This window comes from Diachasma alloeum, unplaced genomic scaffold (assembly GCF_001412515.2).
Source record: "Diachasma alloeum isolate Michigan unplaced genomic scaffold, Dall2.0 Dall_scaffold_00183, whole genome shotgun sequence".
Lineage (NCBI taxonomy): Eukaryota > Metazoa > Arthropoda > Insecta > Hymenoptera > Braconidae > Diachasma > Diachasma alloeum.
In genome coordinates, this window is record NW_021680349.1 from 1,579,980 (window position 1) to 1,603,896 (window position 23,917).

The 23,917-nt window shown below is 36.6% G+C and overlaps 3 protein-coding genes across 4 annotated transcripts; 2 read left to right on the forward strand and 1 right to left on the reverse strand.

Moving 5' to 3' along the window:
• The first annotated feature begins 117 nt into the window (after nt 1-117).
• On the forward strand, nt 118-8,730 carry LOC107047643 (catenin delta-2). 2 transcript variants are annotated; one of them, XM_015270446.1, is made up of 11 exons: nt 118-531; nt 1,186-1,270; nt 1,356-1,423; nt 2,042-2,107; nt 2,357-2,483; nt 2,603-2,885; nt 3,522-4,655; nt 5,476-6,096; nt 6,215-6,356; nt 6,850-6,973; nt 7,586-8,730. In XM_015270446.1, the coding sequence occupies exons 3-11, from the start codon at nt 1,392-1,394 to the stop codon at nt 7,589-7,591; spliced, it is 2,535 nt and encodes an 844-aa protein (XP_015125932.1). In that variant the 5' UTR covers nt 118-531; nt 1,186-1,270; nt 1,356-1,391; the 3' UTR covers nt 7,592-8,730. The 2 variants fall into 2 exon arrangements, with proteins under 2 accessions (XP_015125932.1, XP_015125926.1); XM_015270440.1 differs by having other exon boundaries at nt 6,850-7,726.
• A 725-nt stretch (nt 8,731-9,455) lies between these two features.
• On the forward strand, nt 9,456-18,787 carry LOC107046551 (protocadherin-16). Its single transcript, XM_015269188.2, has 12 exons — nt 9,456-9,507; nt 9,581-9,867; nt 10,745-10,837; nt 11,260-11,367; nt 13,107-13,208; nt 14,048-14,173; nt 14,258-14,452; nt 14,519-14,606; nt 15,357-15,613; nt 16,140-16,609; nt 17,410-17,887; nt 18,428-18,787. The coding sequence occupies exons 1-12, from the start codon at nt 9,456-9,458 to the stop codon at nt 18,518-18,520; spliced, it is 2,349 nt and encodes a 782-aa protein (XP_015124674.1). The 3' UTR covers nt 18,521-18,787.
• Nucleotides 18,545-22,843, reverse strand: LOC107047653 (E3 SUMO-protein ligase PIAS3). The gene is made up of 8 exons (XM_015270450.1): nt 22,588-22,843; nt 22,145-22,311; nt 21,541-21,633; nt 21,295-21,448; nt 20,602-20,892; nt 20,409-20,510; nt 19,386-20,046; nt 18,545-18,985 (listed from the first exon to the last, which is right to left on the reverse strand). Exons 1-8 carry the CDS (start codon nt 22,612-22,614, stop codon nt 18,762-18,764), a joined length of 1,719 nt encoding a protein of 572 aa, XP_015125936.1. The 5' UTR covers nt 22,615-22,843; the 3' UTR covers nt 18,545-18,761.
• Between the last annotated feature and the right edge of the window lie 1,074 nt (nt 22,844-23,917).

Genomic DNA, 23,917 nt, shown 5'->3' on the forward strand with positions numbered 1-23,917 from the left:
AAGAGTCTCTCTCGATTGTCACGACCGCACTATATCCCAGACTCCATATCGCCCATTGTAAACTACATAACTGTTTATTGGAGGCTGCCACAAGTATGTATCAGTGTGTATGAGAATGCATGCACTGTGTATTGTGTAGGCGTTGGCGACTAGACCAAGTGTGGTTACATTGAATTGTCATTTGACGAAGTTGAAGACAAATCACGGCTGAAAAAGGCCCGTCGTCTCGCCACCAAGTGCCACCGCTGTACCATCAACACCCCATAAACTGTTATTAAACCCCAGCAGACGTGAGTGATTCGTGGGACATATGTAGTCTAACCGGCAGTGCATATTTCACAAGTGTTTGTAAAATAATCTTCTCCCTACCCAAGATGAAACAGTGAATCATAGCTCATAATAATGAATCTCGCGTGAATAAATCGAGTATTAACGAGTAAAATGTAAAGTGTGTGTTTGAAATGTTTAATTATTTGGAGAATACACTCTGTGGAGGATCTCAATACAACAAATTGCCAAAAGACGTCTCAGGTAATATTTCCCTGTGCCATTAAACTCAAACAAAACGCCCTCATGTGCCCCCAACACCAGCGATTTCCCCGTAGAGATAACGAAAAATCCATAAATCCATGGATAAGTAATTGGTGTCGGGAGTAATGACTCTGACACAACAATTCACTGACCAGTGTCTGTAATGGGGTAGATCATGGGAGGAAAATTATGGTATTTCTGCCTTTACTCCATCAGGAAGTGCCACATAATTCGACAGTGGAGTGGTATCTTTCGATCGTCGCGATGTAGATTATTCCAGTTATTCTCGAAAACTCAATTAAATTCCAGTACATATGTACTTATTGTACTCAACTCATTCGGGTAATTGTCTCTCGTACTCTCTTGTCGCATATAGAGTGTATGTAGGCAACCCGTTGATGCACAGTAGTCGCGCATGCGCTGGTAATACACATGTAAAATTATAGAAATCAAATATTTCCTCATGAGAATGAAAAAAAAAATCTCTTTCGACATTTAAAAGCTAGGACAATCATTCACGCGCCTTTCCCCACTTCGGAATTGTGAGCATTTCAATGCTCTCTCTCTCTCTGTCTTATTCATTGATTATTCTCAACTCGAATCAATAATTGAGAGTTAAATGATCACGTCAAACAAACTAAATTTGTATTTCAGATGTGCTCAATTTCTTACAACGGCTGTCAATAATTCAATAATAGAATTCAGTCTCAACTGTCGACCCGAGAGGCAACTCGTAAAGGTTTGATAAGGCCTTGGATGTTGAATGTCATTAGTTTGAATGTTACTAGAATGGTATTTTATCAATTTATCGTCAATTATTTCAGCTGGACTGTGATACACTGTGTAAAAAGACTTCAGGCATGTCCAACAATCAGCTCGTTGATTCGTGTCTGTAAGTAACAGTAATTAACACCAAAAATACATTAACAATCAATGAAAAAGTCATTTTAAAGGTGTTTTGAACACCAAGTTGTCACGAAATTCTTGGTGTTCTCTTTAACTGTTAATAACAATTTCAATTTACTAACCCATTTGACTAATAATTTTCAGGGGAATTCATTTTAGGGGAAAAAAATGAAATTTCACATTTTTGAGAATCTGAGAATTAGAATTCCCCAAGTTACTCGCATTGTCCATCAACACATGAATATTCAGCACCAAATTAATCTGAATTTTCCAGATTTTCACAGAATAATTGAACTTAAATTTACAGCTTCCATTAATTTTTTCATACAATTTTTAACTATAACAGACAAAACTTGAAATTTCATTAAAACAATAGTGTAATAAAAAATTTCCCAGACCAATTCCATTATATAGCAATTAAAAAATGCACTAATTATTCCTTTCATCTTTCACCTATCTCTAATTGTTTTAGTAGACAAATTACAAATTCCAAAAACTAATTCTCCCAACTCACAAAAATAATCTCGTCATACCCTACTAATTTTTCTCAAATGTTTAATCCCCCTTGTAACCCAAAAAACCTAACACCCCTCTATCCAACTAGGCTGGTGAATCGGAGGGTTGAGCAGCGTCAAGAGCACAATGTAACACGAATCGAAATTAAGAAGAGGTGATTAACCCCCATTAGTACCTACTAAACGTTTCCTAACAGCACGTGCAAACGTAAACAAAACGTAGTGATCTACAAACTCCCGCATGAATAGTAGTAATCACCGTTATAATTGTACACAGATAAATGGGCACAATGCACAAATAAGATCTAATGCAACAACTCCAAGCTTCATTGATTAGTGATACTGTAATGGAGCTCACAATCGCCCGCTAATGATCGTTAAACAATTTGTTTTTCCTTTGAAAGTGGTCCAACTGAAACGGATTACCACAGCAGCAATGGACAAGCGGAAACTCACTCTGTCCACTCGTCCCAATTGTCCGTTCAGGATGATCCATTGCTACGAGGGCACAATCAACAGACATCCCAGCAAGTACGTTAATGATTATTACGATGTAATACCCTTATCTAATAAAACCAAGGGCCATTAGCACAACTCAATGGAAATTGGATCGATACAGCTGAGTCAATAATGCAACGATTTATTTACAGATAACATCAGTAACCAAAGTAATCCGTGAGGTTTCCCACATAGAGCCCGAGGCTGGGGCAGTTAATTACATCCCAGTGCCGCTAATGTCTCAAGAGTATCCCCATGGGGATCCCTGCTATGCAGCCGATCCCTACATGGTTAATTTCGATCACTATGATCCTTATGTTGGATATGCAACACAGGCTGAGTATCCAGCCCCTCATGCTGCTTATGCACCGGACTCACACTCACCACACAGTCCACATAGTCCCTCGGATCACAGTCGTACGACACCACCACATGGTAATTATGTACCACAGGTTTTATCAATGAGTTATTCATGTCGGAGAACCATTTTTTTCGTGCAATTGCTCGACATTTATTTGCGTAATTCGGCTGCATTCAACATCTGCATTCATTATTTCCCAAAATTAGGGGAGAAAAAAACATCCACATTATGTACAGAACCTCCGCAAAAGTTCCTAATTTGTCGAAGACGGTTGGGATAATTTTTTTTCAAAGTTGTAGACAAATTAATTTCATGCCACAAATTAAATTCCTAGAGTTTAATTTTGCAGTAATTTTACTATTGAAACTCTGAATGTCTAAATTTGATTCTGCATTTGAAACATTAAAAAATCGAAAGTTTGTTATTTTAAAATAATTCATCAAGCAATTGAAAACACAAGTGAATTCACTGCAGAAAATGAGGAATTTTCGAGGGAACAGTTTCCACAAATAATTGATAAACGCATCAATTTTCCACCCAAAATTACAAGGGAACACTCCAAAAGAACTTTTTATGCTAAATATAATTCCAATGAGGTCAATTGACTCTGAATGTTTCAAGCATCCCTCGCCCAATTGAATTGAAAAAAAAGCAGACCCCAATCAATTCGTGATATTAAAAAACCAAAAAAAAATCCCAATTATTCACAGAATACCTCCGCAAAGGTCCCCAATACGTCGAAGGTGGTTACAACGACATGGAGTCTGTGCTGAATCCAGCCCTCCAGGACCACTACAGAATAACCCCAAGCCCAGGAGGGCCAGGTGACCAATACGATGAAAGTAAAGTGGCCTACGGTTACGTCTCGCCATCGCCCTACGGTCCAGTGGCCTACGGTCCCACCATAGGTGTCCCCCCAGTGGCAATATCCAGCGAGGGCCCATCCTACGACGAATCCCACCAAGTGCAGCTGCCCGTTAGTCTCGCCCCAGGAATGTTCGAGGACGATTTGCACCTCCAACGACTCCAGACACGACACTCAGTGCCAGGAATGGCAAGCCCCCTCGGTGATGATCCAAAATCCATGCGCTGGCGAGATCCAAATCTCTCTGAAGTCATTGGTTTCTTGAGCAATCCAAATAACATCATAAAGGCCAATGCAGCTGCTTATCTTCAGCATCTCTGCTACATGGACGATCCTAACAAGCAGAAAACAAGATCACTGGGGGGTATTCCACCTCTCGTACAACTACTGGAGAATGAGAGCCCCGATGTGTACAGAAATGCCTGCGGTGCATTGAGAAATTTGTCTTACGGACGTCAGAATGACGAGAACAAACGAGCAATTAAAAATGCCGGTGGTGTACCAGCACTAATTAGCCTACTACGACGTACATCAGACGCTGATGTCAAGGAATTGGTAACTGGAGTTCTCTGGAATTTATCATCCTGTGAGGATTTGAAAAAAGCTATTATTGATGATGGCGTTACACTTGTTGTTAATAATATCATAATACCACACAGTGGTTGGGATCCAAGTGCTTCCAATGGTGAGACATGCTGGTCAACTGTATTCAGGAATGCCTCTGGTGTACTTAGGAATGTTTCCAGTGCTGGGGAGTATGCGAGAAAAAAATTGAGGGAGTGCGAGGGACTTGTTGATGCACTTCTGTATGTTGTTAGATCGGCTATTGAGAAATCTAATATTGGGAATAAGATTGTGGAGAATTGTGTCTGTATTCTGAGGAATTTGAGCTATCGTTGTCAGGAGGTTGAGGATCCGAATTACGATAAACATCCGATACAGACGATTGTGCAGAATCGTATTGCTGCGCCTGTGAAAGGTAATTTATTGAGGGTAATTTGTTTTTTCGGGGAAGATGCATGAATTCAATGACTCATTCAATGACTCATTTTTTTTACATTTTTTACATTGTTATTTACGGATTTTAAAATACTTTTCCTTGTAAAATCCTTTTCAATATTTGTGGCTGAATATCAAAGCCCATTTTGTAATGATTTTATTATTGAAACTTTGGAGGTTTCAATATTTTCTTTATTTGTAGCGTATAAAAAATTGGGAAGAGTACTTTTTCAAAAAGATTCAATGTGTAATTTTCGGTGCAATTTTTGGATGCTACTACCTTTCAAATGAACGCATGAGAAGGTATGAGGGATTTTGGAGGGAAGACTTCATAAATAATTTGTAGCCAATCAATTTCACATCCTAAGAACGACTGAAAATTGAAAAAATCGACAAAAAAAGCAAAAATAGGGTTTCGACAGTCTGAACAGACTCGATCATTGATTTATAAGCATGTCAAAAGAATTTATTGTTGATCAACTTGTCTAAATTATCTCACGCAAGTTAATTGACAAATTTGACAATTTCTGTGTCATCTATTCTCATCAGCATATTTACCAATTCATATTATCCGTCCCCTACAGACAGCTAATATCGCTTCTATCGATTACTTCCCGTCAAACAGCCTTTAATTACCTCGATAATTTCTAATCAACGAGATTTAAACACGCGTGCCATAAAAAAATTCAAAAAATGTGACTTCTACAAAAAATAAATTCCAAAGGAGAGGCTAGAAAAGCGAGTAAATTGCAGCTGTCTCCTCAAGACATCCTTCATCAAATTAAAAAAAATATTTTCAGGAGAGAATTTAGGCTGTTTCGGTGGTAGTAAGAGAAGGAAAGACGGCCAGCCAGCGCAGAAGGAAGTGACAACATCGAAGACGGTAACAACAACAAGAACCGAGCCCGTCAAGGGAATGGAGCTATTATGGCAGCCCGAAGTTGTACAGTGTTACTTGAGTCTCCTTCAAACTTGCTCGAACCCCGAGACCCTGGAAGCGGCTGCTGGTGCATTGCAGAATCTCGCTGCGTGCTACTGGCAACCGAGCATTGAGATACGTGCAGCTGTGCGTAAGGAAAAGGGTCTACCAATATTAGTAGAACTACTGCGTATGGAGGTTGATCGCGTGGTATGTGCAGTGGCAACTGCACTGAGAAATCTCGCTATCGATCAGCGGAATAAGGAGCTCATCGGAAAGTACGCTATGAGAGATTTAATCCAGAAATTGCCATCTGGTAATAATCAACATGATCAGGGCACTAGTGACGACACCATTGCTGCTGTTCTTGCAACTTTAAATGAAGTTATCAAGAAGAATGCTGAATTCTCGAGATCTCTGCTGGATGCGGGCGGGGTCGAGAGGCTCATGAATATTACGAAACAGAGGCAGAAGTATACGGCCCGTGTTCTCAAATTTGCCGGTGGGTTGAGCTTCATTTCTTGAAGACGTGTTTGAGGGAAATTCTGAAATTTAAGGGGATGAATCTGAAGGATTGGGGGAAACATTTTTCTTCCAGTTTGTGATATTTCTTTTTTTAGGACAAGTATTATTCACAATGTGGCAGCATGCAGAGTTACGTGAGGTGTATAAGAAGCACGGATGGAAGGAGGCTGATTTTGTTACGAAAACGGTTGCTGCTCGCAACAGTTCCGGCCTCAATTCACCAAATAATGCAAACAGGTAAGAAAAATAGTTACTTTATCGTGATTGTTGGAATGTAGTACAGTTCTCTTGAAGATCTGAGGAAAATTCTTCTGGTTTTTTGCACATTTTTTTCGTACAGTTCTCAATCACGTATAAAAGAATTTCATAAGAAAATAAGAAAATTCTATTGGATTCCAACTGAATTGTATATTATCTTTTGGTAGATTCTATTGTGATGTTTTCTATAGAAACTCCTCAGCTGGAATTCTCCAAGTTTTTTGTTTGAATTTTTTCATGAAAAGAGGAGAAAAATAGAGTCGAAAAAACTTAAGAAATTAATGTCGTGAAATTCCTATAGAAAAAGTTGGAAGAAAAGATGAAATTCTATGGATTTTTTCTATAAATATTTTTATGTGATATTCTTTCAAAACAAAATGGCAAAAATAATGGAATAATAATCGAAAAATCGAATAATCGAAAAGAATTTGCAAAATAAAATTAAAAAATCGTAAAAAAAATTCTTTTTCAGTTATGATTTCAGCACATTGAATAGGCCCATGGCAAGCCAGGGTAGCACCCGATACGAAGACCGGACTATGCAAAGATCGAACATGAATTCGAATAATATCGGACGGTCTAACGTATATCAATCCGTAAGTCACGTTTAGAAGAAAAGTAAAAATCAATTTTTTATCCTCCCATTTTCTGCCTTCTAATCTCTATGATTGAATTCATATATTTTTTAATTTTGTTACATTGTCAGCTCAAATTTATTCGACTTTATTTCACTGGGAGTGGGTTTGCCCCCAGCCTAAATAGCATTTTCCTTATCAGTATAATTCTAAAATGCATGCGACAGTCAATGATATTTGGAGCCAAGTGACGATTACATAGTGGGAGATATGCAGTGTCCAATACGAGGTACACGTGGCACCTTTGGCTCGGAGATAACTGCATATACCCCATGAATTCTGTGATTTAACCCTTAACTACATCCAACGAGCTTCTTGCACAGTATAAAAATCAATTAAACTCTAATGATCATAAATTTTTCACTTCATTACAAGTGAATGATGAATTTATTCTCCAGTAGTTAAGGGTAAACTCGTCACAGATCTGTTTTATTTTAAAAAAACCTAGAAGAGAACCTAGTGGAATGTTGAATTACCTCTGAAAATGGTTTATTTCGTTCCTTTTATTCTTTTGCATTTAAAAAAATGACAAATTCCTTTAGTTAATTTAATTACGTTGGAATGTGTTTTCAGGGTTAATCAATTTTTCAAGAATAAAGTTTAAAAAAAAACAAACGCTCAGTGGTACTACATATAAAAGACTCCCTGTAATTTAAAGTATAAAAACGAAAAAAAAAAACAGAATCATGCCCATGAAGAGTCTTCTTCACGTTGCATCGATAAGCTAAGGAAAGTGAAATTAATAATCATAAAAGAAACAAAACGGCATAACTAATTTACACAAGTGAGCATTAAAGGAGCTGAAGACGATGAAAGGAATATAACACTGTGGTTCATTTTCTATCATAATTTTTATTCATTATTTTATTTACACGAACTATTATGTGGGTAGATCTAGTGATACAACAATGAAAAGAGAAAAATCATCTTCCGAAAACTTCACGTCAACAGTTCCTAAGTAATAGGTACTAATAATAATCCATCTAGAGGTACATTTTAACAAAAAAAATAATTCATTATTTTACGTTAATGATGACATAACGTAGGGAAATCATCTTTATAACTCGAACTAAAATTTGATATGCAGCTCTTCGAAAATATACAAATTGCATAATTTTTATTCAAGTATTTCTCACTAATGGACTAAAAGAACTATTATTTGCGATTTCACCCTTCCATCGCAAAGGTCTCCTCCACACTGCCCCATCGTTCGCCCCCCACCCCAATCCATGAGAAGGAAAAACCAATAATGGGTGGAAATAAAAATGATTGGTGCACACGTGGAGAGAGCGATGGAGGGGGGAATTTTTGTCATTGAATTACGAAAAAAAGACAGTTGCATGACTCATAAATATACACGTACATGTATATATAAACCTATGTATATATAATAACTCGCAGCAATATAAAATCAATGATAAATAAATAAAACCTACTACAACTCTTTATATGTCTAACGCAAGGTGACGAGCAAATGGAAAAAATGAGGGAAATGTGTTCTACATGCATTTTATACACATTTGTCATAATTAAAACTAAACGAACAAAAAAAAATGAATACATATTGTAATAGACACCATTTAGGAGGAAAGATGAAAGACTCGCATGCATAAGAATTCTCATACTTTCTTTTATATTAAATGTGTACTTTATCGAGAAAGTAGGGAGTATGAAAAATATAACGAAACAATTAAAGTAATAATAAAAGAATAAAAGACTTGTTTCTCTCTCTCATTTCTCGCCGTTTGTTGGGTAAAATCTCCCTATTTAGTCATTGAATTTTCTCATTGTGGAGCAGTGGAGCGCGTGGTAATTACCATACGGTGGGCCATGGGTTTTTTTTTCCACAGTGGTGTGCACTGTGGCACCTGTTCACGGTGGAAAATGGGGGAGAATCTATCCCCTCTTTTTACCGGTCATTTCCTGAACCATGCTTATGTTTGTTGTACGGTGGAGACCCTTTCACAGCTGCACACGGGACAGTCTCAGACTGGACATTGCCGGGCATCCAGACGCTTCGAATAATTCACTCTTTAAAAATTCCATGCGATGATCCCCAATTAATTATGAATTCATAAGTTCATTCGTGCTGTGAAGGTACCCCTCGTGCAATCTCCAGTGAAGTTACAATTCTATCGCCAGAGTTTATCGATTGTTATGTTTTGTGTGAACCACTTCGTATTATATTCGCACCGGAAATCGTCTTTTTGAAGAAAGGACATTGTGTTAAACCGGTTCTTTTCCCTTTTCTTCTTCGGTCGAAAGTGTTCGATGATTACCATGTGAAGGATATTCACTAAGTTCAAGGGTTTGTGCCTGTTGTAACAGTGTATTACGAGGAGTTGAAGTAATCTTTAAGTCGTTGTGGATGAAGAGACGAGAGTATTCTTCCGATGTGGCAGGAAATGAGTGTCTGGACACGTGAATGCTATCCACTGTTATAATGCTGAAGTTATTGTTGATTATTTCGTTGGCAAATTTGAATTCAGCGCAATGTAAGTATCGATTTTGATAACTGGGGGGGAGGAGAGTTGTGAGGGGGGATTTTAACTGTGATTTTGGTTGAAGTGATCAGAGACACAAGATGCTTTCTGGAGAACGGTGCAACATCCTCGCATCTCTTTGTCGGCGAGGACAAAAAAGTCGGCGATACCATTGGTGTTTTAGGGGTCCTTGGGGATCCAAGTATCGATGGAGATATAGAATTACGTCTTCAAGAGCATGATAGTCCAGTTACTATATTACCTCATTCGCGAAATTTAACGCTTATTAGACCACTTGATAAGGAGGGCATCGATGGTCCCGCCAGTGTATACATTAACATTATATGCGAGAGACGACACACGCTAGATCCCGTAAGTTCATAACTCTGGAAAGTCGTGACACGAGTTTATTTCACGTATCAAGAAATTTAATGGAAAATATTTTATGCGATTCATTATGTTGAGGTTCTTTTCCGGGTGAATTTTATGACGAGAATGGGGAATAAATGCTGTGAGAAGATTTGAGAAATTTATATTGATCAATTTTTGAAGAAGATATCTGCATTTATTGCGTACAAAAATGAAAATCTATGAAATATTTGTGTTAAAAAGAAACGCAGGAAAAAACTTTTTTTTGTTTTATAATATTTCTTTATTTCTCCCGTAAATTGCACTCATAATTTCACGAAATTTAATAGAAAATATAAAAAACAATTGATTTTGGTTATTTTTGTACAAGTTATTCTGTTGAGATTGTTTTCTTTTTGAATTTTTTCATGAGAAAGGAATATAATTGCAGTCAGAACATTTGAGAAATTCATACCAAGGAATTTTTGTACTATATATCATGATTGATTGGGAAAAAAAATCAAATTCAAATCAATTGAAGTATTTTTATCAAAAAGAGCCGCCCGAGAAAAAATCGTATGAAATGCGCGGCTTTTTCTGTTGAATTTTTTCGTACTTGTTCATTTGAAATCGACTTCCTCGATTTTTTCATAATACTTCCTTATCTCTCCCGCAAATTGCCCTCATAATTTCAGTTTGTTAACAGTATAATTAATTCATAAGTCACAATGCCAGCCACTTTCTACGAGAAGGGGTCTTCCCCAACTTTCTAAAACCTAGCGATCTGCATCGACATTTTTTGGTGCATCCACTTGTTACCGAAAAATCATTCCCGCAGTTGTTCAATCCCCAATTAATGTAATTACTTCCTGATTCTACAGTTATTACTTGCATATTCCAGGGCTTTATGATACCTGTAAATATACGAGTAACCGACGCCAACGATAACGCGCCCCAGTTCGTCAATGCACCCTACATTCTCAACATATCCGAGGTAAACAAAGCTCTAAACAATTACCCGAAAAAAATCAATTAATCGAGTATTATTTATCCCAGATTTTTGTTTTCTTCGTTTCAAGTATTATACTTAGTAGTTCAGCATTTAGAGTTTCGTTGTTGAAAGCCATTAATGCATGAAATTCAGCAAACCGTAACTTGAGTTTAACGTTTGGAGTAGGGGATGTAGCGAATGACGAGTCAACTTGAAATTTCGTTATGTGTTAGTGAACGAGACGAGTGGGTGAGCTAGCGCGTTACCAGCTACGCGTAACGCTGTACTCACTCGCCGTTACAATAAAACAGCGGATATTTCCTATGTTTCGTTGGAGATGTGCCATTAGTGGATGAATCTTGGCCATCTGACATGGAAAAATTATGCTACTCCAGCGTTTTTTCTTTTCTTTTCCGTGAATTCAGGTCACGGTGGTGGGGACCAGGGTGCTCCAGGGAGTCAGAGCCATCGATGCCGATCAACCGGGACCGTACTCCACTGTGCAATATGCCGTTCTTCCTGGCTCGCATTCTGTAATTAATCCAATTTTCTAAGAGATTTCGTCTGTTAACACTCCGTTGGTCGCGCAAAAGCTGCGAACGCCGCTGGCCGCGCCGTAAGCGCCGCGCCGCACCGGCATAAATCGACGGAATGATAAATTTGAAAGATCTAGGAAAAATATGAAAAAAATCAAGAGTGATCTAGATCGTATACTTGAAGACGTCCCGTGAGATTTTTTATGTTCAGTGGTACCCTTAATTATATATTTAAACTCGAAGTTGACATGTTTTTCGGAAAATTCGCCTTATACACGGTACACGGCCCAGAGTTTTGGAATAAAAATTTGAAAATCCAACTACTTTTCCTCCTTCTCAGCCACTTTTATATACGATCACCTCTTTCTTTCTCGTTATTCTTTTATCTTCATCCGCGGACGCGTCACTCCTTTTTGCCTCAAAATCTTTAATAAACAGTTATTTATTTATTAAATGTACCCGTTCTTTACAATATTTTTGGTAGACATTTCATTGATTTTATTGATAGGACTTCTAGACACGTCAAAATGAGATGTCAAATTTTTTCAAATTTTTCTGAGGGTTTACTTCAGTTGTTTACTACAGTGTAATTTAAAAAATCGAAAAAAGTGCGGCGCGCATAGCGCGACCAACGGAGTATTAAAAAAATTATGACATTAATTTTCATAGGAAGTTCATTATGCAAGATCCTCGCAGAAGTCTCCTGAATTTTTCGTGTATGTACAAGAAAAAAATTCTAGGTTTCTAGATTTCGAACAACTTAGCGAATTAGCTAGACAATGCTATTGAATTTCTATGAGTTCTATTGATTCTTGACCGATTCTATCAAAATGTTCAATAGAAAATATTCTATAGAAAAAGTCAATAAAATTCGGTTTTCCTAAGTTTTTTTTTGTTTGATTTTCTGAATGAAAAGAAAAGAAAAATAGAGCGAAAAAGCTTGGGAAAACTGAGCCGAGGAAATTCTTTAGAAAATATCTCAATAGATTACGTTCTGTAGAAAAATCTAATTCCATTGACTTTTTCTACAGAATATTTCCTATTGAATATTCCAATAGAATTAGCCAAAAACTCATGAAAAGTTTAACTGAAATCCAATAGAATTTTCTAGCGAATTCGCTAGGTTTTTCTATTAATTTTTTTCATGCGTGTACGCATACGAGATAAATTCATAGATAAACCTAGCGAATTCAATTGAAAAATTTCATTGCAGTTCTGTTGAACTTTCTATCAGTGTTTAGCCAATTCTATTGAAGAATTCCGCAGCTCTACTGCGCGTTTGTTAAATAGAAATTTTCAATGGAAAATATTCTATAAAAAATCAGCAGAACTTTTTTTTCTAAATTTTTTGTTTAATTTTTTTAATGAAAAAGCAAGAAAAAAAAATTGGAGAATGCATGCCAAGGAATTTCTATGGAAAACTCTACTGAATTTTCCTATAAAATAATTTTGATCGGAAATTTTCTATTAAAAAAACGCGCTGTACAGTTGTGAAATTCTTTAATAGAATCGGCCAAAACCCAGTAGATTGTTCTGGTGCCTGTAAGAATCTTCAAATTCTTAATTTAAAAATGAATTCTGATAAAATTAAGAGAAAATTTCTACATCCTCCAACTATTATCATAAATATTCTGTGGAAATCCTAGATTAATGTCATCATTTACCTCTTTCGAATGAAGTACCTTAAACGCTGAAGAAGAAAAATGCACTAGAGTTATTGACATTCCTTTTTTCAGGATTATTTCGTGTTTATTAATGCTTTGGAGGGAACCCTGGTGCTGCGAAAGCCTCTGGATTACGAAACACTGAATAATTTTTCCGTTAATATTCGCGCTCAGGTTTGTAGCATTTTTCTAAATGACGCGAGACCGTTTGAGAGGTGATGGGGAATTTAGCAAAAACTGATTCAGAGGGATTTTCCATGAATTTTAATACTGAAAAAACAGGAAATTTCGTGAAAATTCAATAGAAATATAAAATTCAGTTTTTGTGCTGAATTTTCAATTCATTCAAAATTTATTCTGATATTACATGTATTGTTTGAAAGTAATTTGTCAATTCACGTTATTTATGAAACTTTTGCATTCGTTAAATATGAAAAATATGCAAAGCCATGTTTAAAAATGATTCAAAAGTTCTTTATTTCATTTCACTCAAAATAATATTGTATTTTTCGTAGACAATATCGCAAGGTTTAAGTGCTTTTGATGAGAGAAATGGAATCGTCAATTTTTTCAATGAATTTACAAATTAAAATGATTATTACAACTTCCGCTTTTGTTAAATATGACAAAAAATCCATTTTGGATTAATTTTTCCCATTTAACAAAACGATTAAATACGGAAGCTGAATGAATAATTTAGCACACGTATTTTTCTAGTTCGAAAAATCATGCAAAATCGAGCAGTCATCGAATTTTAGAATACGTGTCCAAAATGTTTTCTCATTAATTTTTCATTTTCAATAAAAAAATTACGTAAAAACCCAATCCCTCCAGAATCATTTTCCCAAAGCTAATTAACATCTTCCGGTCAATTAAATTCCAAAATCTTACGTTAACGCACTAGTTGGGAAGTACAATTTTTTACAAGTGGGTAATTACAATAGTTAGAAATGACATTCATCACCAAGTGCGTTAGAATTTCAAACAGTCCATTATTCTCCCCGTAATTTTAGGATCAAGGAAATCCTCCGCAGTCATCCATTACGACACTCTCGGTGAATGTAATCGACGCGGATGATCAAAATCCGGCATTTCTGCACGACCAGTACAGCATCGTCGTCCCGGAAACAGTTAGAAATGTAAGGGCCATTGGGTATCCATCACTTGTCTGAGCATTTTGATCACCTGCTCCATGAAACAATAACTCTATTGTTCATTCACAGAGAAAGGTGTTGGCGGTTTCTCCGGCACCTATTGAAGCTCGTGACCAAGACACTGGAATCAATGCCCCGATTAAGTACACTATTCAGGGTGGGATTCTTCCTTTCTTGAGTCTCAATTCACAGACTGGTGAAATTTCTCTCACACGTCCATTGATGGACCATGAATTATCAACACCTGTTACCATGGTTCTTAAGGTACGTGACTTTTCGGTGAAGGAAGATATTTACTTAATTGGAGTTTTCGTTATGTTCATTGTTTAGGCAACGCAAATTGACAATCCCGATCGATACAGTCTCGCAACTGTTATGGTGAGTCGGGAGAATGGACGTGAGGCATCGACTAAAGCAGGTATATTCAGCCGAAAATTATTTCTCTTGAGAAATTTGCAGATTCGAAAATCAATAGTCACTAAATAGTCTAGTCACTAATTTCTTTTGATTATGAAATTATTCGGAAAATTCACAATCTCAGGACAAAATGTGAATTTTTTTTATTTGTAGATGAAGAAATATTCTACAGAAAATTTCTGATTTTTCTTCGTGACATAATTGATTATCTTGCAAAAATGGAAAGGCATCATATTATAAACATGCGATTCTTCCAAAAAATAACGAATAGAAAAAATTGTTAGGCTATTGCATGGGATTTTTCCACATATTCAAAATACATTGGTTATTATGAATAAAAAAACATTCGTTATTAATTAAAAATATTCACGTTATTTGTTGAAAGGTTTATTGAGCGCAAAACTATTTCTCTTGAGAAATTTGCAGCTTCGAAAATAAATCCAGTCACGAATTTCTTTTGATTACGCAATTAGTCGGAAAATTTACAATCTCAGAACAAATCGATAAAATGATATCAAATGATATTAGAAAATGATATTATTTGTAGATGAAGAAATCTTCTACAGAAAATATCTGATTTTTCCTCGTGACATGATTGATTATCTTAAGAAAAAGAAAAGGAATCATATTATAACCATGCAATTCTCGGAAAGAATGGGATTTTTTCAAATATGCAAAATGCATTCTTCATTACGAATTGAAAAGACCGTTCGTCATTAATTAAAAAAATATTCACGTTAATTGTTCAAAGGTGGAAATTTGCCAGTGAAATTCGTGTTAAAAAACTTTCTCACGAGTGTCTCAGAGAACACTCCTCCCGGTAGTATAATCCTCACAACGGGGGTGAATAAAATCGACACAAAGCTGCGATTCTGGCTCGACGGTGTCACTGACGAAATGGAGAGGTTTTCCATCACACATTCCGGGGAATTGCTGCTCAAAGAGCCGTTGGATTACGAGAAGAAAATTCTCCACAGCTTCCTTGTACACGTCTCTGACGGAATAAATGTAAAGCCCTCCGATTTATAAGAATTGAGGTTTTTTCATGAGAAGAAATCGTGGAATATGACGGGGAGTTGAAAAATAACATGTATTTTTTATTGTCCCTTTTGTTCATTTTTTTGTTCATACTATTTTCTATAGAATGTCCTCGGTTCAAATTTTCAACATTTTTTTTTCTGACAAAGAGAAGACAAATAAAAATTTACTTATTCTATAGCAATTATATTACTTTTTTAAAATGCATTCATCAAAATTGATAACTTTCTATAGGAAAAGTTGTGTAGAAAGATAAAATTCTACTAATGTTCTCTGTAAAATAGTTTCTATTAGAAATTCTTCAATAAAATTGGGCCAAAAAATGGCAGAATATACAATAGAAATTCAATACAATTTTATATCGAACTCGGTAGGTTTTTGATTGATTTGAAAAGACGAAATACATGTCTATTTTCATATTCTTTAAAAAAATGAGAAACCAGTGGAAAACTTTTCGTGCAAAACCCAAGTTAGAAAAGTGAAAATGTTCTTCCAGAATGACACAGCCCGTGTAAACGTCTCAGTGCAAGACGTAAACGAATGGGAGCCCCGATTTCGTCACCCGCGCTACGAATTTCATGCTCGAACTCTTCGAGTGGGCTCTATCGTGGGTCGTTTGGAGGCAGCGGACGGCGACCGAGGAGACCGGGTTTCACTGTCCCTTCGAGGACCGGACGCTAGATTATTCGAAATCCGAGACAATGGAGAACTGATCTTAACATCCTCAGGCCCATTCAACGGTTCCCTGGCTAGGCTCGTTGCGGTTGCCTCAGACACGGGGAAGCCACCACGAACGAGCATGATCCCCCTCATTGTTCACATACCACCAAACGCTAGATCACCCGTTGCGGCTAGAGCTGCTCCTGCCTGGCTCAATGGGAGCATTCTACTTGTTGCTGTTTTTGGAGTCGTTTTGGGACTCTTGGGAGTTGTTATTTTAATTCTCATACTTTATATCTATAAACAGTGAGTACAACATTGAAGTAAAACTATGATTTTCATTTTTACTCATTTCTTCAACTTGAATGAATTTTACAGAATTTTTTTCGTTTTGAAAAATTATTTTTCACTATTTTTTCCCAGTCAATTTCATGTTGTTGTGAATTGTAATGAGACTGTTAGAAAACAATTGAAATTTTATGGGCAATCTGGTAGTCATTTTCATAAGAATGACATTGAATTCGATTTAGGGGGAACATAATAGTGAAATGCCATCTTTCAGCAGAAGTAACATACGAATTCCACAAGTTACTTGGATATTTAATTGAACATGACTTTTCAAAACCCAAATGGACGGAATTATCATAATTTTTCTGATTTTCCAGGAATAATGGAACCAAAATTTACAGTTTTCATTCATGTTCTGATCGAATTATTAAAAAATCAATGGAATGTTCAATTTTTCATAATGATAGTTCCTGAATTTAATAGGAAATCTTGATGAAAATTTCCAGAATCTGACAAAAAAAATGTAGACAAGAATATTTAACAATGTACATTACATTGGATTTAGGGGAAGAAAAAAAAATTTAATTTCCAATTTCAATTCAGTAAAACAATATTATTAATTTTTGCGGAACAGTTGAACTAAAATCTCCATTTTTCCCTGATTTTTCCATAAACTTGTGAATTTTGAATCATGAAATTCGTTCAAATTTCAGTGCAAGTAACTTCATAAAAATTTCCAAAAAGTGTACCAGAAATTTCAACCAAAAATTCCTGCGAGTGTCATCTCCTCATTTCTTTATTCGTTCCTTTGACTTCAGAAAGCGTCCAAAAAATTCAGGCTCAGTGAATTCCATCGGCACGGGCTACCGCGGGAAATCCCCAGTTCCCTCTGCCCTGAGTTCGAGCCCCCAGATCCTCGGAGCAACTGCGATTCACGAGGAAACCTCAAAAAGCACGAGACGACCGCGAGGAACGAAGAATCCAGTTTTCGGGGAGGACAACGAGAACCCGTACAACGCCGGAAGTATTCAAGACTCCAACCGTCAACCGCCGACTTACGGCCGTCACAAAGTCGCTCCGATGCCGATTACCCCCTCGTTATCTGCAACGTCAAATATTCCGAATATCGGAGGACTCGTGCAGAATATGAATGACCTGAGTGCGAGGATGAACCTAGATACAGTTTCACAGAATTCATCGAATTTCTCGGGGGATCCACCTGATTCTCTGATCCCTGCTTGGCCTGCCGACGACTCCAGACATGTTAAAAAATTGTCTTGGAATGATGACAGTAGAGTAAGATATTATTTCACTAAATTTCAAATTCAAGTGATCAAGTGCAATTATTCCAGACATTTTTATCGTATTTTTGTCGATGTAATAATGAATTTGTAAAATAAAACGAGTGGATTTCCCTTCAAAGTCATTTTTTTAAAGAATGAGGGAAAGTGGGGTCTACCTTTAATATTCAGTAAATTAAGAAGACAGAGAGGAATTTCCATTTTTTTATTTTCAAGGTATTTTTTAAGCTTCAAGAACTCATCATTGGAATTTCATATTCAATAATTGTGAAATTGCACGAATAAGAAATTTTTGGGAATGACAGTAGAGTAAATTTTATTTGACACAATTTTAAAATAAACATTAAATGGGATTCAAAATGAGTTCAAATTGTTTGTATCGTTTGATCAGAAGATATTAACGATTGAAGTCCCGTGACATTTTGCCAAAAAATCCCTCCCCATTGGAATAATTCTGTGTTCAAAATATTCAAAAATGTACAAGTAATCAAATAATTAGAATAAAAATGAAAATAATTTCTTTCCTTCTGTCCAGACAGGTGACAGTGTCGATGCAATGGGCTCAGAGCAGCGAGCCGAAAACACTCACCCAGGGCCGGACAAACTCAACCTTACCGTCTATTTCTAACATAAAAATTAAACTCAACCCCGATTATTACTTTCATATTTTATTTATAGAAGTGAAAAGAATAGCCATACATTTTTAAGAAATTCAAGAAAATGAAATTGTTTTTTTAATACAAACAAAAGTCCTTAGTTGTTCATAAACCATGTGCTTCACGAATCGACTTTGGTACGCACTTACATCAGAATTACGTTTACATTAAGCTGTTGAAATAACTGAAATGGTAGAATGAAAAGTCCGGTTTTTACTCGAGATTGATGACCAACAGATCGGGAGACTCACTGTCTCTCCTGGCATTGTCGTGATTTCTCCGAGGAGTCCCTTGACTCGAGGGATTTTTATTATTGGACATTTTCATCTGTTTTGCTGCAGGACCCTCGTCGTCATCCTCTGAGTCGGAAATCAGATCAATTACTGGAGCATTCTTCTTCTCCTCTGGTTTCGATGATACTGCTGAGGTACTTTCGTCTGTGGAAACAAAAAATTGAACAATTTAATCATCAATTCATTGTTTTGAAAACATTTCATTGAAAAAACGAGCGAATTTGCTAGAAAATTCCATTGGATTTCTATTGAAAGAAATTGATTACTGATTTCTTCTCTATTGGACATTTTCTGTAAAAAAAAGCGTAATAAAGCTCCGGAATTTTCCAATAGAAGTTCAGTAGAAATCCAACGAAATTTTCTATCGAATGCATTGAGTTTTTTAATGAAGTTTGGTCATCTCGTTTTCACATTTCATTACTTTTTCTATGAAAAGAAATGATTTTTCAAGATAATAGTGTTCCTCTTCATCAGTACAAGTGCTTCTCATTAAGAATGAAATGAAATTCGTTTAATTTAATTGACAAATGAAATTAGTTCATACCTAAATCGACTGTATCAACATCGACTTTAGCCCGTGAATTGGACTCTGCCTTCGCCTCCCCCTTGTCCTTGTCCTTATCCTTCTCCTTCTTCAGTACTAAATTCTCCCAAGAGCCATCCTGCAGCAGCTGTATCTCATTGACATCACTCAACAATTTCTTAGACAGCAGAACTTCTTGGAAATACCCATCAATAACGAGATTATCATAAAGTGCTGTTTTATCACAAACAGGACAGTTCCAAGTGGGTTTTCTCTCGTTCATCTGGAGATACAACGACGCATCGAAGCACTGTAGATGCAAACAGGTGCTGGCACGACACGGTGTACTCATTCTCATTTTACCCAGCGGACATGCCAGTGACACACGCAGCGACGTTGTGGCTATTTCACTGTCTGCATCCTCATTGAGTTTCTCTTTGATGAGACCACGTGTGTAATCGGAATGTCTGGCACCTCGGTTCTTAAGTCTACTGAGTAATTCTGAGCTCGTTAATTTTTTAACCATGTAGATTGCTACTGCATAACGTCTGCCGTAATCAGCGGACCAGGTCACTTGGATTGTGTTGGCTACTGTTGGGGAGAGCTTCACTAGGGGGCTTATGTTAACTGGTCGTGGAGGTCGTTTCGGCTCGACTCCTGGTTTATTCGTGGGAATGGGATTCTGAAATTAATGATGAACAGTATTAATTTCAGAAATTGAAGAACTGAAGAATTTCCAATAAACAAATCATTTTCTAAACTTCATAAATTTGATAAACTTTATTCTTCAGAACTGAAGAATTTGTGGAGAACTTCATGAAAAGCTTCATAATCGTTTCGTAACAACTGTCAATTTGACATTGATGAATTAAATAGTTGGGCAGATTAGTTTAAAAATGTAAAGAAGATAACATGCAAGGCTTGAAAAATTTTTTAGATATCAAATATTGTTTTCTGTGGAAGTTAATACTAATTTTCCATAATCTCTCATTTTGCGTTGTTGTCCTTATAAATAAATAAAAATGAATGAAAGTGAGAACTCACTGGCAGTGGGCATTGTTTTCCATTGACTTTCACCTGAACACTGGGTGGGAAATAGTCCTCCTGCTCGCAGGATGTCTCCTGAAGGCAGAATCTCATCTGAACCTGCAACAAGAATGAATAGCGCAAGTCTCTATGAGAATAAAAAACTAAAAACGACAGGGCGCCAATTAGAGGGGATGAAAACCTCAATTACTTGAATAATATATTCCATTTTGGACCCTGGTCTGCAATCCCTGTAAGTAGCAATGTCGGACGCCTGTTGTGGGGTCAAGTGAAACTGGAAACTGTTCTCCTGCAGTCTCATGGAGCCCTGGGGCATCAGGCTCGAGGGTTTGAGCAATTCTCCAAGTAAGTCGTAGAAGGGTAACTTCTTCAGTCTGACGTCTGGATGCACTGGATACTGACTCGGCTGCTGGATTTGCATTGGTGGGGGCAGGACTTTTGTTGAATAGGGGTAGGGAGCATAAACAGTGTTGTTCGATCTCTGTAAAACGGAAAAATTATTTGTACGAAACACTTCAGCAGTCAAACAATTGAACACGGTTAATCAATTGAGCTGTTGCATTGTTATAATTTTTTTCGTAAAGAAAATGATGGGATTTTTAAAGTACAAAAAATTACTAGTTCTTTTCGTTTTATTTTGAAAGATAAAATCGAGAATTTCCAACTGAAAATGAAAAGAAAAATTTATGGAGAGGGTAGATGTTTTAATAATGTCTAAAGATTTTTAAAAATGTTTCTTATATTGAGTTTTTGTTGGGTCTCACACAATAATAAATAAATAAGCAAGTGAATTAATGAATGAATGAATAGACGAAATCCAGTTTCCCGATTTTTTAAAAATTCTCCATGCAATTTTTTCCACAAAAACAAATACTTCAATTACCTGAGCTGCAACTGCTTGATAACTCGAGGGCTGATAAACCGGTGGTGCCCTGGCGACCTGAGACTGCGGCATAGACGCCTGGTGAGCAGGTGGCAAATCCTTCCCAGGTGCCACTCCAGATCCTCCATGCTGCTGGGTGACTCTACGCAGAACCCTGATCCAGGATTCATTATTATGGTGTTGTCTTCATAGAGAAATATAAATCATGCATTTTAATATGATTATAGAAGAAATTATGAACTCTACCTTGCATCATCGTTTCTCTGATGCATGTTTTCGTCCAATTGAGAATCACCACTTTGTTGGCTGTACATTTGGTGGGCAGCTAACTGATCCGCTCTGAAACAATGTCGATGATCGATGTTTGTAGTGAAAAATGAAAGTGACATGAGTGAAAATTCGATGAACTTATTTGAGTCAGTTTAACTGTGAGGTCAGTTGTTGATGGATAATTAATGACACGTGAGGAAATTTAATAGAAAATTTGGGAAAACAACACATTGGATTTTATTTTGTTCTTTAAAACTATTTCCATGCATATTCTATGGGAAAAGGCCAATAGATGTAAATTTTCCACCGCAACTTTTCCCTTTTTATTTTCCATTCTCTAGTGGTGACCACAAAGGCATACAGGAAGAAAGACAGAGCGTCTATCAACAGAAAACCGAATCCCAATAGAATTTTCCAGCAAAAACAAGCCTTAAAATTTTTTTTGCTACGTAAAAAATTTCGATGGCATCTTTTCTGTAAAAAAAGTCAATCTACGAAGAATATCTCTCGAAAAATTGAGATATAATTCTCCATGACGTAGATTTAGTTTCACAAATCCACTCAATATTTATTTACTCACTGAATTGTTTTATAGAGTTCACGAATTTTCAACTGCACTGGATGCGATCTCAGTCTCAATAATTCCAAAGCACGCAATTGCAATTCGTTTTTACGTCCCGATTTGTTTCTACCAGCGAAACCTAAAAGCATCTGAAGCTCAGACACTCGAAAACTTAATACCATATTCTGAAACATAAATGCCATTGCGTTAGGTGGATTGAATTCTGCTGACCGAGGTTGATTACAATTGTATCTGTTCTCAATACTTTTGGAGTGTCAGAGGGGATTAATGGTTGAGGGGCAAGAATGAGAGGGAAAATGATGGGTTTATGAAACAAATGAGGGGTTATGGTGTTCCCATGTCCCCCGATATGTGCCACCATGGGCTTGTCGTCATGTTTTTTATTTCACTTGAGAATCAAATGCTCAACGCAGTCATCACCAGGTGAATTCAGTACTTGCCTCCAATTCGTCTGCCTCGGAGGACATCCTTGAAGATCCCTTTCTTCGAGACGCCGTTTTCCCTCACAATTTTTCCTCCCTATTTTTATCGGATTTGTAATTACACCTTAATGTATCAAAAAACAAACATTAATTATTTACAACAACGGAATATTGCTTAGGACTCGGGGCTAACCGGAGTCCCCCGGTAGCTTCGGTTTTATTTTATACGGAGAGACAATCGGGGACAACTGTTTCGTTGATGCAAACACTTAGAACAGACATAATGGAAAAGAATACAATCTCGTACCACATTATCGACGTCGGGTGAATTAGAACCCTTCTTTATCTACTGCGTAGGCGATGAACGATGATGTCCGACCACAGTGGCACCTTTTGAAATATTGAGCGCCAAACTTGAAGAGTGGATACGTTAGCCGCCAAACCTCTAATGAGGACGAAGTTGACTCGTTTGTGACGGAATAATTTGGTTGAAGTTTTATTTTTGAAATAAATCCATTAGACCAGTACTTAGGAGAGCACATTAAAACCTTATTTATTAAACTTTTTGAACTCGAAAAACTTTAAACTGTCAACTACAAACTCAATAAACTTATGACAACTGTAAGTAAACTTTAATGAAAACTAATTGAAGGGAGAAGCTCGAAAAGTTGTCGGAACACCAGCCACGATGGGACTGACTTAACATACCCTTATTCACATCCCGGCAAATCATACATTTGGCAACATCTCAAGTCAAAATATAAATTACAAAGTTATTTTTGGCTGACTACCGATAAAAAATTAATCGTTGTTCTATGGAAAAATTGAATTTTGTAAGAAATCGCTCTCTTACCTCAAGGATCTATTACATCCTTTTCACCAAAATTCACGTTTTTTCAATTTTTCTGGTAAATTGTTGATCGGATTGACGTGAAAGAATATACCGTTTTTGCGTTTTATCATTACCTAATGACTCACGAAATTTCATGATCGTGCAATCATTTTCCTGCGTTTTTTCTAAAACTTTTCGAAAATTCACAAAACTTTAGAAAAAATGCAGGAAAATGATTGCACTACCATGAAACTTCGTGAGTCAGTCAATAATGATAAAACGCAAAAACGGTACATTATTTCGCGTCAATCCGATCAATAATTTGCTAGAAAAATGAAAAAAAACGTGAATTTTGGCCGAAAGGGTGTAGTACATTCTTAAACTCCTAGATCTGGTAAAATCGTTTAAAGCTTTTGATGTAATTGACCATTGGTGATTTTTAGCAAAATTTTTGTCGAAAAAGTTTTTTAGAAAAAATCTCATTGCAAAAATTTCGTTATCTTCGTTAGATCCGAA